This window comes from Chelonia mydas, chromosome 14 (genome assembly GCF_015237465.2).
Source record: "Chelonia mydas isolate rCheMyd1 chromosome 14, rCheMyd1.pri.v2, whole genome shotgun sequence".
NCBI lineage: Eukaryota > Metazoa > Chordata > Testudines > Cheloniidae > Chelonia > Chelonia mydas.
Window position 1 is genome coordinate 3256828 of NC_051254.2, and position 14242 is coordinate 3271069.

General features: G+C 61.5%; 1 protein-coding gene across 1 annotated transcript; it reads left to right on the forward strand.

The window, feature by feature from the left end:
* Positions 1-3: 3 nt before the first annotated feature.
* CCDC137 (coiled-coil domain containing 137) lies at positions 4-5040 on the forward strand. The gene is made up of 6 exons (XM_037914448.2): positions 4-148; positions 1271-1401; positions 2149-2359; positions 3034-3116; positions 3631-3710; positions 4106-5040. Exons 1-6 carry the CDS (start codon positions 48-50, stop codon positions 4316-4318), a joined length of 819 nt encoding a protein of 272 aa, XP_037770376.1. The 5' UTR covers positions 4-47; the 3' UTR covers positions 4319-5040.
* The last annotated feature ends 9202 nt before the right edge of the window (positions 5041-14242 follow it).

Sequence of the window (14242 nt, forward strand, 5' to 3'; positions counted from 1 at the left end):
GGTCAGCCGGAAGTGAGGCAGTCGGGCGCACGTGACTCCCGCTCCCGATGGGCAAACAGCCGCCGCCGGGCCCTGCGGGCCGCGCTGCCCGGGGGGAGCCGCGCAAGGGCGGGGCGGTGCCGAGGGCCGCGATCCCGCCCCGGGCTCGGTACGTGGGCTCGATATCGGGGGGGCTGCTCCGCGGGCTCGGTCTGCGGGGCCGGCCGATGTGCTGCGCCTGTCACCGCGGTGTCTGGTCCCTTCCCTCGGCGGCGATGCGGCCCGTCGCGCTGGTGTGTCCGAGCTCCTGCCCAGCACGGGCCCGTGGACACCCCCGCCTCCAGCGAGGCCGGCATCCAGCCTCCGAAGGGTGCGACCGGCTGCGCCTTAGGGCCCTGGGGCGCCATCGCCCGCTCTGGTCCTGGGAACTTTGCCTCCGGGCAACCGCCCACCCCCCCGACTGTCCCCTTCTCCCCCCCCCCCCCCCCCCGACTGTCCCCTTCTCCCCCCCGCGCACTGGCTGTGGGACTCGTGTTTTACCGGCTGGGAAGGCGACACCCGAGCCCAGCCCCTCAGAGGAGAGGTGCAGTGGTGCGTAGCTGCACGGGAGAGGAGAGAGGCGAGGTGGGGAAATAGCCTTTGTTGGGCCAGCTTCTGTTGGGGAGAGAGATGAGCCGTCCAGCTTACACAGCCATAGGAACGGCCATAGTGGGTCAGACCAAAGGTCCATCCAGCCCCGTACCCTGTCTTCCGACTGGGGCCAGGGCCAGGTACCCCAGAGGGAATGAGCAGAACAGGGAATCATCACGTGAAACATCCCCTGTCGCTCATTCCCAGCTTCTGGCAAACAGAGGCTAGGGACACCATCCCTGTGCATCCTGGCTAATAGCTAGTGGTGGACCTATCCTCCATGAACTTATCTAGTTCTTTTTTGAACCCTGTTATAGTCTTGGCCTTCACAACATCCTCTGGCAAGGAGTTCCACAGGTTAACTGTGCATTGTGTGAAAAAATACTTCCTTTTGTTTCTTTTAAACCTACGGCAGAGCTCCGTAAGCTCAAAAGTTTGTCTCTTTCTCCGACAAAAGCTGGTCTACTAAAACATGTTACCTCACCTGCCTTGTCTCAGCGAGAAGAGGGACAGTTCGATGGATAGACAAACCCAGCTCACTAGGCCTGTTTCTCAGCTCAGACCCTGCCTCCCATTCACCTGGCTGTCAGTGCTGCAGCAGTGAGTTATGCACCTTTCCCTGTCCCTGGTTTCGGACCTCTGTACGTCTCTTCCTTTTCAGCCAAGAGAAGAAGAAAACCAACTCAAAGCCCAAACATCTTGATGAGCAGGAAATCCCCTATCGGCTTCGGGAGCTCATTAAGAGCAGAGAGGAGATGAAAAACCCCAAGAGCAGGAAGAGAAGGAAAGCAGGTAAAGGCCAGCCTCCCCAGGACCTTTTTAACTCACTGGAAAGATCCCGTCACATACAGATGAGGCCTAGTTTACACCGGTTATGTTGACTTCACTGAAAATGGGACATGGCCCCACTACAGGGGATCAGACCATAGGTCCCTCCCATTGAATATCCTGGTTCCAGTGGTGGCCAGTACCAGCAAGTAGCAAAGACCCTGCAGGAGGCAGTTCTGGTGTAATCTGCCACCAGGTACTGTTCTTCCTTCCCCTCGTCAGTTGATGGTCATCTTGTGCTCTGACACGGGGGTTTACAGGTCTTCTTAGGAACGAAAAAGAAAAGGGTTCCAAATTCCTGGGTCTACCACAGAGGCTGGGCAGGTCATTTCGTTTCTCTGGGCCTCCTTTCCCCACTTCTCGGTCTCTTGCTGTTTGTCAGGTTCTTGGATGCTGCCGCTGTCGTGATGCCTCACTGATCTCAGGCTGGAAGTACTGGGGGAGAGAGTCATGTACATGACTGTGCAGTATCTTGGAATCTGCTTGGTTCTCTCCAAGCCCAAAGGGGTGCTGAGTGGCAGCATGGGGCTGCAGAGCTGATCCTAACCATCAGAGGAGTCAGGTTCTGTGTCAGCTTCCAGCAGGCGCAGCAGGTGCAAACACCCGAACTAGATCCCGTGTCCCTGGGATTTGTCCTGCCTGGGATGGGCGGTGCCCACAGATCCTTCTTCTCCCTTCTTCTGGCTAATGCTGTTGTGATCTTGGCTGCAGTGAGCAAAAGGAAGCCTGTGACCCCGGATCCTGCAGCCCAGGGTGATATTCCCGTGCCCAAGTTCAGGAGGCGGAAGCAAGAGTCGGTGTCGGCTTACATCCAGCGCATGGAGCAGGAGACCCAGCACGTCCTGTTTCTCACCAAAAACCAGCTGCAGCGCGAGCCTGAGACTGAGGAGCCGGCCCCGGAGAAGTCACAGAGGAAGAAGGAGTAGGTCTGGGGGGGAAGCTCATGCCGAGACCAAGGGAATGCTTTGATGTTGCTGGGCAGGGCCCAGTCACGGCTCCTAAAGGCTGCAGCAGGGGCTTGCCTGAGCAGCAAATGCAGAATCAGCTCCTGCCTTCAGAAATCGCTGCTTATCCTGTTGGCACTGGAGTTGCATTACTGAGGGGAGGGGAGGAGACCAAGCCAGCCCCGAGAGGGAACAATTGACTGACACCAGCCGTGGCAGAGACTGGTCCTATCCTCCCCCTGGGGCCCGTACAGGAACTTTCCCTTCTGTGGGCAGCACCGTTCATCACTCAGCCATCCAGCAGCTGGTACTGAGCTCACGCAGGGCAGACCCGTTCTGAGGAGGCTGCTGCACCTGTGTGACACCCAGAGGGCTGGGGTGGGGATTGTGCCCCTGGAGGTGAGGGAGTGGAGTTCTCAGCTCTTAATGGGATAGTGTCAGGTTAAGATCAGGGGCCCCAGGTGCGCAAGGTGCTGCACATACAAGTAGTAAGAGACGCCCCCTGCTCTGGAAGCTCGCAGTCTGAGTCAGGTTTAAATCGTGCAGACGGGTCTGTTCTAATCAGAGCATTAGCACCCTTCCTCCCACCCCCAGCACCCTTTTTTTAACCAGCTCTCCATCCCCTCTAAATGACCCGGCTTGGCATCCTTAGATTTCAGAATAAACGACTGGAGAAAATGCAAAAGAAGAGAGAGGAGAAGAAAGCGGCGATGCTGGAGAAGGCCTTGTTCCAAGGTAGGCGCGGGTACAGATCGGCAGTGCTGCTCTGGCTCCGGGCAGCCCTGGCTCTCCTGCAGACCTCTCACCCTGGGTATGGCCCCGGGAGAGGGGTGTAGAGGAGGTTTGCATTACCTGAAGTTTGCTCCCAAGTTCTCTTGCTTCCTTGGCTCCCCGTTTTCCTGGCTCCGTGATGGGCTGCATGCGCCCAGGGAGCTTCCTGGGAACACACTGTGGGGCCCAGACAATAGCTTGCGGATCGGGCGGTACTTCCTCCAGCCTGCCTCGTGAAATGCTGCCGGCAGATCCTTGTGGGGCTTGGGATTCCGCTTCACTCCCTGAGCTGTGCTGTTCTGCAGCGCTGTTCAAAGCACCTCTCCCTAGAGGTGGCTGCACTTCGGCAGCAATCACTGTATATGCAGGGTCTTTAAAGAGCTTTGGGGTGGTGGGAGCTGTTGGGGGTGTCTGCTGGCTCACACCACGGCCGAGATCTCAAGCAACGTCTGTCTCCTCCCCTGCCCCTTCCTTTCAGATCCAGTTCAGTTTGGCGAGGTCGCCATGCAGCCACCAGCGCTTACGGTGAAGCCCAGAAAGGGGGTAATCAAAGAGAAGGTAGGCTGTTGCGTCCCATCTCATTTCAGCCCTGGGCTTGTCTCCCAGCTCTGCCAGTGCTGCTCAGGCTGACCCCCATGTCTCAGCCTGGGTCTCTCTTGAGCAGATCTTGCAAGTTGTAGGGTTGCCAAACTCTCTCGCCACGGCCCTGGGATTTGAAGCCAGCTCTCCAGCAGGATGAAAGCGGAGTGGCACCAACCTGCTGGCACCATAGGGCCTCTTGGGTTTTGGGAAGGAATTTTGACAGTAGAGACTTGGAAGCTCCTGGCATCAGTCGCTGCCCTTTGGCAGGTGCCTTCTCCCTGCACCCCGCTCTGCGGTGGGCTCTGTCCCTGGTTGACCCTCTGTCCCTTAACATGTGTCGAGTCTCAGTGGCTCTCTTTCCATTTCTGTAGGCTGGTCCGAGGCAGCTCCTGCTGACGGCTCTCCTGGCTCCCGGCCATGTGGCTCCTGCCCGCAAAGCTGCCCCCTTGTCCCTCGCTCGCCAGCGCATCGTGGAGGAGGAGCGGGAGAGGGTCATCCAGGCCTACAGGGACATAAAGAAACGCAGACAGCAGCAGGCGTCCGAGAGCTGCCTCGAGGGGGACAAGCTGGAGAAGCCACTCTGAGCCCTCGGGCGGCCAGTGCCGTTCTGGGGAGGTGATGTGGCTTTGGTCTCGGTACATGTGGGGATGGATGCTGATGTGGTGAGAGGTGTCCACAGGTGCTCCAGGGATCTGCTGTATGGGGAGCAGCCCTCCCCAGACAGTCTGACTGAGTCATCAGGACACTGGCCCATGAGCACAGGATCTCACAGCCCCTCCCTCAGCGTGTGGAGCACAGGGCTCTTAGCCAAGCACTGACAGCAGCTAGCCCCTCACCTGGTGCAACATGCTGCATCAGGCCCCAGAACTCTGCTCTGCCCCCTTCCTGCTGGAGCAGAACCACCTGTGACGGGAGGGTGCAGGTCACTCCCGTGTCTTTGGGATCCGTCCTTGTCGCTCGCAGGCCCAGCCCAGAGGCGACACCGTGTTAGCGGCAGGAGGCAGGCACGGTGCCGTGGCTTGGGCTGTGTGTGGAAGGAAGGGTAAAGGGAGGCGCTCAAAAAGCCCATTTGTGCCATGCATTGCTGCGCTGAGTCGGCGGAGCACCACCTGCCTTCTCGGCCGGGGGCGCTCGCTCTGGGCCGGCTCCCGGAGGTGCCGAACCCGCTGATACGAAACACTCTCGAAGGGGCCGTCTTGCGCTGAGCTGCCTCTTGTCTGCGTCCCTGAGCACCTCACCCTCACTGGGCTTGGGGATGTCTGCTCCTTCAGCCGAACTGAATAAACAGCAGGAACATGAATGGAAATTCGCGCCCCGCATTTCTTCACCCATTTGAACCCCTTATCCCCGAGCCGGGGGGGGGGGGGGGGGGGGGGGGGGGGGGGAGGGGTTGGTCTTGCTTCCTTTCCTGCCCTGCAATAGCAACGACTCCCCTGCAGGTGGCAGTCTGCACTCGGCAGTGTGACCTGGCTGGCCAAGGCAGCGTGAACCTTGCACGGCCACTGGCCCGCTCCCCTTGGCCTGCATTCCCCAACGTGGGCCTCCCTGCTGGCCTCTGGCGAGGGGAGATCATCACCTGGATACTGCGCCCACCGCTACAGCCAGGAGAGGCAGCTCCCGCTGGGTGCATGGCTCGTTCCATAATGGGAGGCAGGCTGGCCCTCTGCTAACGGCACCGGTTGAAACTGGGGACTCCCGGGTTCTCTCTGCAGCCTCGTTGGGCAACTTGTGGGCTGTGTGTGCCTGTGCCTCAGTTTCCCCATGTGCTATGGGGAGAACCAGCGTTTGAGGTGGGATTCCCCTAGGCAGGGTATGATTCATGGTCTGACTGTCCTGGGGTGGTGCTAGACAGGGCAGCGTATCTTTGGCCTTCCCCCGCAGGCCTGTCTGTGTGGCACAACAGGGGACGCCATCCATACCCTCCCCTCGCCCCGGATGAGCCTACGTGGGGCTGAGTCCCTACCTCAGCTGCTCCTGAGCCCTCTGTCTCCTGGGTGTACGCTCCTCCTGCAGCTTCTGCCTGTGACTGAGGTTGCTCCTGTGTCCCTGCGCTGGGGTCCCCTTACCCAGCCCCAGACCTGGTGGCCTGCCTCTGCTCCCACCAGGAGAGGTGAGGAAGAGAACAGCTTTGGGGCATTTTCCCAGCAAGCCACTGTTTTGAGTAGGTCCAACACACACCAAGTTCCCAGCCCTCACCTCCCTGGTCCCTGAGGGGGTTCCCCTCCAGGTTTAACAGCTTTTAATTCGGCTGGGACCCTCCCTTTCTAACCATTGTGCCTCGCTCATCCCAGCTCCCTTTGGAGCTTCTCCCTGGCACCGCTTGCAGGAGCGGGGTGGAGCGGCTGAGCAGAGGACTCTGTATGCAGCAGGGCTGGGGCTTCTCCAGCGATCTCGTTCCTGAGGCCAGGAGCTCCAGTGCCCCTGGGGAGGCAGGTGGCAGCTTGTTTTGGGGGCAGGACTAAGCTGATGGGTGTCCTGCTGTTTGCTGGGCCAGACATCAGACTGGTCCCTGCAGAGGCCCCCTGCCTCATCCCCCAGACACGCTCCATCACAGACAGCAGCGCTGGTTGGTTTGAACAGACATGCCATGGCTTGTACCCCATTTGAGCTGCTGGGGCCTTGTGCTGGGAGATGGGCCGCGCCCCACCGGCTCCACGCGGCTCTCCAAGGGGTAATTACGGCTGGTGACTGTCAGGCTCTTTCCTGACGCGCTAATCACAGGCCTGGGCATTGCCAGCCCCGCCCCACGGAGACGGATCAGCTCCAGGGCCTCAGCCCCTTGCCTCCACTCCCAGCCCAACTGCAGTGACCTTCCCTGGCTGGCGGGAGGCTCACGTTCTACCCCGGCCTGGCCTGCAAAGGGTTGTGGTTGGAGCCTCTGCCAGCATAAGCTGGAGCCAGCCTGGGCCTGTGGTGCGTGGGGGCTGGAGACGGGGGGCAGGAAGAAATATTAATCCCTGTGGCGGGGCTCTGGATCTACCTGCTGGATGCCTGCTCCATGCCCTATGTAACCAGCCTCGTGCCCCCAGCCCACGCTCCTGAGGTGGCATTGCCCAGTGAGGTAGCCCAGCAGCTGCCCCCCTTCCACCAACTTTCACTCTCTGCCTCTCCCCCTCAGCCTCCAGCCCTTTCTCTAGACCAAGGTTAATGGGCTTACACTGCCCCAGGTTCCCCTGCGCCCTGTCAGCGTGCTGCACCCCCATTCAGCCCAGGGCTTAGCCAGCCAGAAGGAGCAGAGCCTGGCTGCTGGGCTGATCTGTGGCCCCGGCAGGCTGGCACATCGGGCCCAGCGCAGAGGGCTCCTTGCACAGCAGCTGTTGGTGTCGGAACCGGCTGGGGGAATCCAACCGGCCCTGCGGCCACCTGGGCGGGGGCAGGATTATGGCAGGGTGGGGTCAGCAAGCAGAGGGCGGTTGGCACCTCCCCGTATCAGGCCCACCGAGCCCCTGCACTAAACTCCCCCCTCTGCTCTCCTGGGCAGCGTTCTTTGGCCTTGGCCTGAGCCGGAGCCACGAGGCCTGGGCCTGCCAGTCCCCTGCTGCTTCCATAGCTCAGACTGGTGGGAAACATCCCCCCCTCCCCCACCTTTGTCTCTTGCTCTCTGTGTGGGCTGAGCACCTGGGCCGTGCAGTCAGCCCTGCCCTGCCCTGGAGCCCAGCTGGGGGGCACCCTGTCCCGAAGTCAGCAAGATGAAGATCTGGCAGCTGCCTGCTGTGCCATGGGGACTTGGCAAAGGCGCCGGCCCAGCGCACCTGGGATCCCCACGCACCTGGCTCCAGCTGGTCCAGCCTCTGCTCTGTGTGTCTGTTTGCTGAGGACTGGGACCCGGTGACTGCCCCTTGCCCTGCCCCATTGCAGGGGGCTGCTCGGCACCCCCTAGTGGGCAGCTGTGGCCTAGCGGCTCTCCAGCGTTTCCCCCCCTCACCCAGCACCGGGAGGATTGCCAGTGACGCAGCTGGGTCAGTCCCCCCCTTCCAAGGTCACCACTGTCCAAACTAAGCGTCCCAAGCTGCCTTTACCACAAACAAACCCCTTCTACCCTCTCCAGGCTATTCCTCAGGCTGCCTTTGGGGCTCAGCTTTGCAGCCCCCCTGCAAGACACCCCCCCAACCCTGGGCTTCAGCCCCAGGCCCCGTATTCCACAGCTAGGTCCTCTGCTTTACCCTGGGCTGCTTCCTACTAAGCCTCTTATATTCTCCCTGGTCTCCCAGTCTCTTCCCTGCTTAAGCTGGGTCTCTCCCAGGCCTCCCTGCTCTGGTTCTCCCCCCAGCTGGGCTTCATCACCACTCAAGCCGGCCTCTCCCTCTCTGCTGCAGCCACCCCTTTACAGGGAAGTGACCAGTCTCCTCAGGTGGGGCTTGTTCTGTAATCAGGTTGGCTTAGCCCCTGGCTCTCCAGCCTACGGGACAAGCCCCCGTTACACACGGGACTGTTACTGCCTGGGTTAAGTTCTCTGGGGCAGGGACTCGCTCTCGGTTGCGTGGGTTCCAGTGCCCAGCTCCATGAAGGGCCCCGGCCCCCAGCTGGAGCCACAGGACGCCTGCGATACACCTGATGTTTCCCACACCAGTGAAACACTCGCCCTACATGGCAGCTCGTTTCCCCGCTTTTCCAGGGTAATTTGACTGATCGGGACCAGCCCGCTCTGTTCCGGTTGGGCCTCTGGGGAGGTTTCACCAGGGTTCATTCAAAGAGAGTTTTTTCCCTGTGTCTAATGCAGCTCTAGAATTTGGCTGCCGTGTGACACTCCCTGTCCGGACACGGGGCCTGTGTCAGCTGGAGGCTTGACTGGAACAGTTCGCTTAGTGCCCGGTGCTTGTGCTCTTGGAAGTGAAGGCTTGGTGGAGCCAACGACAGTGCAATCCCCCTCCGGCTCCTGGGCTCCCTGCAGGCACCACTCAACGGAAGCCCCTCATTCCCCTCAGCTGTTACCTGTGTGCGTTGGCCTAGCTCCCAGGCCTGCTGGCAGTTCCGTGCTTGGTGCATTTCCATGCTTACGTAGGGACGTTGATGCATCTGCAAACCTTACAGCTGCCCTGCAGAAGGCCTGCAGCGAGTAAGGCCCCTTAAGGGAGTACAGGCCCTGGGGCTGCAGCACCCTGGCTCCGCCGTGCCGGTGGGCGAGGAAGGGCCTGTCTGGCTCAGGCAGCAGCTCCATGGACAATGGCTTGCTCTGTGCTGAGCAGGTGTCTGGTCTGCTTTCCTCTGCAAACCCCGGGTGAAGTGGAAGGGCCCTCCCCCAGCCCCGGCCTCTGCAGGTGTTTGTACCAGGTGCAAACAAAGAGGCGATGCCCAGCTCAGAGCAGCAGCTGAAGTTCACCAGGAACAATTACAGGGAGCCCCAGGGGAGATGGAACTCGCTGCGGCTCTTGCTGCTCCTCCAAAGGCACTTCGTGCAGAAGCAGAGCCAGCCCCGGCTGCCAGGGAGACTGCTGGGAAGGGGCCCCCCTGAGAGCAGCCTGCGCCCCCTTGGCAGGCTGCCTTGCTCGTGGGGCTCGCTCAGCTCATGCCAGGTTTCCTGCTGATGCTCTGGCAGCTCGGGGGCTCTGGCAGAAGAGCTCGGGGGGGATTGCATGGCACTGTGCAGGTGTGTTCCAGAGAGGCACCCTGAGATCATCCAGCAGGGGTCACTCAGGGGTCGCCCAATGGGAATGAAAAGCTGCGGACCCCAATACCAGGTGCCCATGGGGCACGCTCTGCCAGCCACCTTGGGACCAGCCAATTCACTCGCCCGCTGACCCACTTTCTCCTCCAACAGCAACCAAGGACCAAAGAAAAGAATCCAAAGCGTGGGCACTGCCCCAGAGCCAGGCAGTGTGTGCAACAGCCCAGGGGAGCCTGGGGCTTAGCCCCCTCCCCTGTTGTGGTGGATTCCCCAGCAGGGGTCCCTCTTGGCAAGGGGAGTCATTGGAAGCCAATTTGCTTCACCTGCTGCACCTGGACAAAGGCAGGGCTGTTCAGCCGACCAGCGGAGTGTCACTTTGGCTTGGCTCATGGTATTTGCACAAAAGATTTCCTGTTGGTATTGATCCACTTCCCAGCCCCTGCCTACCTGGGCCTGGCCGGCTCTGACGATAGCATTGCGTCGCTCCATTCGTGGGTTTTCTTTCGAACGGAAATTCAATGCTGGTGGAAGGTGCTGGGCAGAGAGGCCTGCCGACTGGCGTTATCTGTCGCCCAAGTAGATACGGGATGGGTAAACAGGGTAAAACGGGCTGTGCCCGGCGCCGCAGGGCCCAGCTGCAGGGGTGAGTGGAATCCACGTAGCTGCGTTGTCCTTTGCATTCAAGCAATAACATACATTTAACAGCTGTGATTTTTCCCAAGCACTGATAACACCGAAAGCCAAGTCTGCTTGGAGCCACAGCCTTCCACCATGGGGGTGACTTTTGGTCTCTGCAGCTGCTCTCTGCAATGGCCTTACTGGACCCTGACCTCTCTGCTGTGGCAACGGGGTGCCAGCTAGTGCCCAGGTTTCCCTAGGACGGGCCCTTGGAACTGGACTGAGAACCACCATTGGCTTCAGGACCGTAGTTAGATTCCAGAAGAGCAGCGGGCAGTGAAAGCGGCCCGGTCTGTGGACTAATCTTGAGCCTGGGCCACATGCTGTGAAGCTGAAGGGAACATCCCCATCTCTGGTTGGCATTTTCGCACTGGCAGAGAGCATGCTGGAGCCAGCAGCCCCCTGCCGCCTTGCAGCGGGCCTGGCCTATCATTCCTGGGGTCACTCCCCCGTGCCCCTCACTCTGCCCATCGTGTCCAGGGGATTGGGTCTGAAGCAACAGTGCCCCAGCAAAGCCGCACTGGCCCCGACCCCGGGCTGTCGCTGGCTGCAGCGGACCTGCCCAGTGCTATGCAGATAGCCCCTGAGCTGTGCTGTCTGAGATGCCCAGAGACCACGGCTCCCAGTGCAGGCAGGGTGGCCGGATTAGATGGCACGTTACGAGCCCCTCAGCCAGCTGGCTCATTGTTTACTCTCTTCCCTTCTCGCGGCCGGAGCAGTTTGTGCCATGCGAGAGGGCAGGGCCAGGGTCTGCATCAGCTGAGCACAGCTCCCGCGGCTGCTCCTTCCACACCAGCTGAATGAACAGAGCGAGCCCTGCCTGCCAGGCGGGAGAGGAGCCGTACTGTTCACACCTCTCACCTGCTGGCAGCCCCGGGCGGTCTGCTGCCAGCCCCGGGAGCCCAAGGGCAGGCAGGACAAAGCGCCGATCGCCACGTCCAGGAAAGAACGGGCTTGGCAGTAGCCAGGGTGGCAGCCTCTGAAGGCTGATCTACCCTGAAAAATCCACCCCCGAGAGCCAGAGCCGCCAACCTAGCCCTACGCACGGAGTGGTTCAAGTGTAGACACAGCCCACGTCAGCCCGAGCCCTCCCCAGGCAGATGAAGACCTTTCTGAGCAGCCGCTGCAGGTCGAACAAAGCCGGGCTAGTCAGACCCGTCTGGAGGGCGCCGGTTCCCCCCACCCTCGCTGTATTTAGCCCCAACGCTCGGGTCCATCCCTTCCGCCTTCTCCTGCTCACCCTGTCCTGAGCAGCCCCCAGGCCCGGCCGGGCCAGGCCAAGAAGGGACTGGCTAACAGGAGCAGCGGTTGGGAGCCAGAGTCAACTCAAGTAACCGCAGCAGGCTCCTTGCAGCGAGCCGGGCTCTCTGCTCCCCGACGCCCGTCCTACACATTAGCCAGGGCCCCCCTGCCCAGTGCCTGGCTCCCAGTCCCATGCTCAGCCCCCGCTGGGCATCTTGGCTGGACTCTGGCTTTGTGTGGCTCAGGGTGGAGGGACATAAACGATCCCACGAATGCCGACCGTGGCATCAAAGGCGAGTGCTGAAGGCAGCTGGGTTTCCCGTCCCCTCCACCCTGTGGGCTCCCTGGATGGGCTGCTGGAAAGAGCAGCGTGGTTTGTTTATGAGGCCAGCCCGTGGCCACGAGGAGCTTAAACACACACTCGTTGCTTAGATACCCCCATGCTGCTGGCGAGGTGCCTGGTAAACACCAGCTGGCCGGGGTGCAGGGCTGGGGCGCTCCCATGGCACCCACTTCATGAGCCTTCGGGCTGGGCCCTGGTGACTCTCGCCTGGCGCGCACCTCGCACAGCCGGAGCTGGAGGCTGGGTAGCGGCGGGGAACGGAGCCATGGTGCAGCAGCAGCTGGCTGGCAGGGCACGGTTTGGTTCCCCAGCTGGGGGATCCATGAGGCTGGGGAATCACTGTGTCCTTGCAAACTAGTCCAGGCGAGTCCAGAGCAGCCTGCACCAGGCAACCGACCTAATCCACCTTTCCCAGCTCTGGGCTGTTAATATGTTACCAGAGCCACTGATAACAGTCAAATCCTCCCCACTTCCCTTTTCTGCCCTTCCCCCATGGGGCTGGGGGTGAGGTGGGATGTGTGGGTCACTCCGGGGCGGGCAATGCAGGGGCACGTGTTCGCTAGCCTAGTTTGCCTGCCGGCCTGGAGGGTTTAGTTGGGTGCAGTCAGCTCGTTACTGACTCAGATCTGGGCTTTTGGAAAGGGGAATCCAGAAATCGGTGGGGCCGTGGCTCCCAGCCCCCTGCACGGTTGTTAGAGCAGGGCCCCTGGGGTTATGTGGGGCCTGAGTTGAGTCTGGTTTGCCTGGCCAGGGCCACGGCTGGTTAAAGATTTCCAAGTGCACAGAAAACAAAGCAGCCAGCGTTGGTGCGGCCCCGAGAAGAGAGTGGGGGTGAGCGCTAAGCAGAGATAGAGCAGGGGCGGGCAGCGGGGGGTGCTGAGCGACGCTGGGCGGTGTTGGAGCACGTCCCCTCTGGAGGGGGGCCCCGAGCCTGGGATCTGTGACCCTTGCACCCCGCCCCTCTCAAACCTTTACAGTGTGGCAGCCCCAGAGTCTGACCCAGAGGGCCTTGCTGGGTGAGGGGCTGCACATGCTGAGTGAATCCCAGCCCCCGTGCCCCGTGGCTCGGAACCACAGGAAACCCACCAACTCCCACTGCTAGGCTTGTGGGGTGGATCATGGGGTTAGTTCCAACCTACCCCACCCCCCGAGCACAACCATCCGCGCCACGGGCCGCCCACAACAGGGAACCGGGGCGGCCGGGCGGAGCCCAGGGGAGATGCTGGAAGGGCCTGTGTGCTCCTTCCAGTGGGGCTGGTGCTATAGCAATGGCTGTGGGGTGAGGGGGCAAACCCAGGGTAAACCCTGAGCTGCAACTAACCTGCAGGAGGCAGGGAAGGGAAAGTCAGAGGCTCAAATCATGGCTAAGAGGAAAGCAGCCCCCTGCCCGGCTTCATGCCCTTCCTTTACAGACCAGAGGCTGCTGCCCCCTGACCTCTCCGGGCAGGTCTCACTGCTGGGAGGGACCTGCCCAGCCCCACTTCAGCTCTTTTCTCAGCCTCTGCCCCCAGGGTTACTCATTAACCTGAACATGGTCTCTGAGCAGAGAGCAGCCCAGGGGGAATCAAGCCAGCAGCCGTGAGTGGGCAGAGAGCACACACGCGACCCCTCGCACCCGCAGGAGCACTCCTTCCACCACGGGACCGGGAGAGTGACAGGGCCGTGGGGGAGCGCGGGAGGGCCCTTGGGTGGGTGACAAGTGCCTTTGCAATGGCATGTGCCCACTTGGCAGGCTGTGTGAGTGTGCCAGGCAGTGTGTGCACAAGTGTGTGTGACAGCAGGTGCAAGGGTAAGGGGGCAGGACAGAGCGTAGGGGGGGCAGGCGTGTGAGCAAGTGGCAGGCTGTGCACGAATGTGCGGGGGTGCAGTAGTGTGTACCTGCAGCGCCAGGGTGTACAGCTGTGTGGGGACGTCCGTTGTGCAAGGCACCACACGCGTGCACACACACGCGCATGCTTGGATGTGCAGTCGTGGGCTGGCACGCCCAGTCCACAGACAGCAGACTGCAACCCTTGCTCTGAAGCTGCCTATGAGGTGCCGTGCCCAGGGCCCCAGCCTGGTCCATGCCCCTCCAGGCAGGGGCTGGGAGATGAACTGAACTCCGCTAATGCCCTGGCTTGAAGAGCCACCAGTCACAGCCTTGCTGCTCCACAGCATTTGATTGCAGCTCCCAGCCTGCATCCTTGAGCGAGGCTCCCCCGTCCCCTCTGTACGCCTGGGAAACGTTGCCGCTGGGGCCTTTCCGGCCTGAGGGCCCCATGCTGCGTTCAGCCTCCAGGAAAGTCCACCTTTCCCTGCCCTGTGTTGGCTGGGGTCCCTGCCCACCACGGGCCATCCTGATACACCCGCGGCCTGGGCAGAGGAGGCTCTCACAGGGGCCTGCACCGAGATCAGGGGCCAGGGCTCACTCAGTGGGGCTGGGTCTGTGCCACCAGCAGCCAGGCACCTGCGGGCTGCACCTACCCCGTTACCACCACGCTGCGGCTCACGGAGACAGCAGGTCCCCGCCCCCGCTCAGCCTAAACAGCCTCGGCCCAGAGCTGGGCCGTGAGCCGGACCCCAGCTGTCAGCCTGCCCCCAGGCAGCCCCCTCCTCTGCTCCCCAGGCCCAGCAGAGCCCCGCTCTGGCTCGACGAGCCCG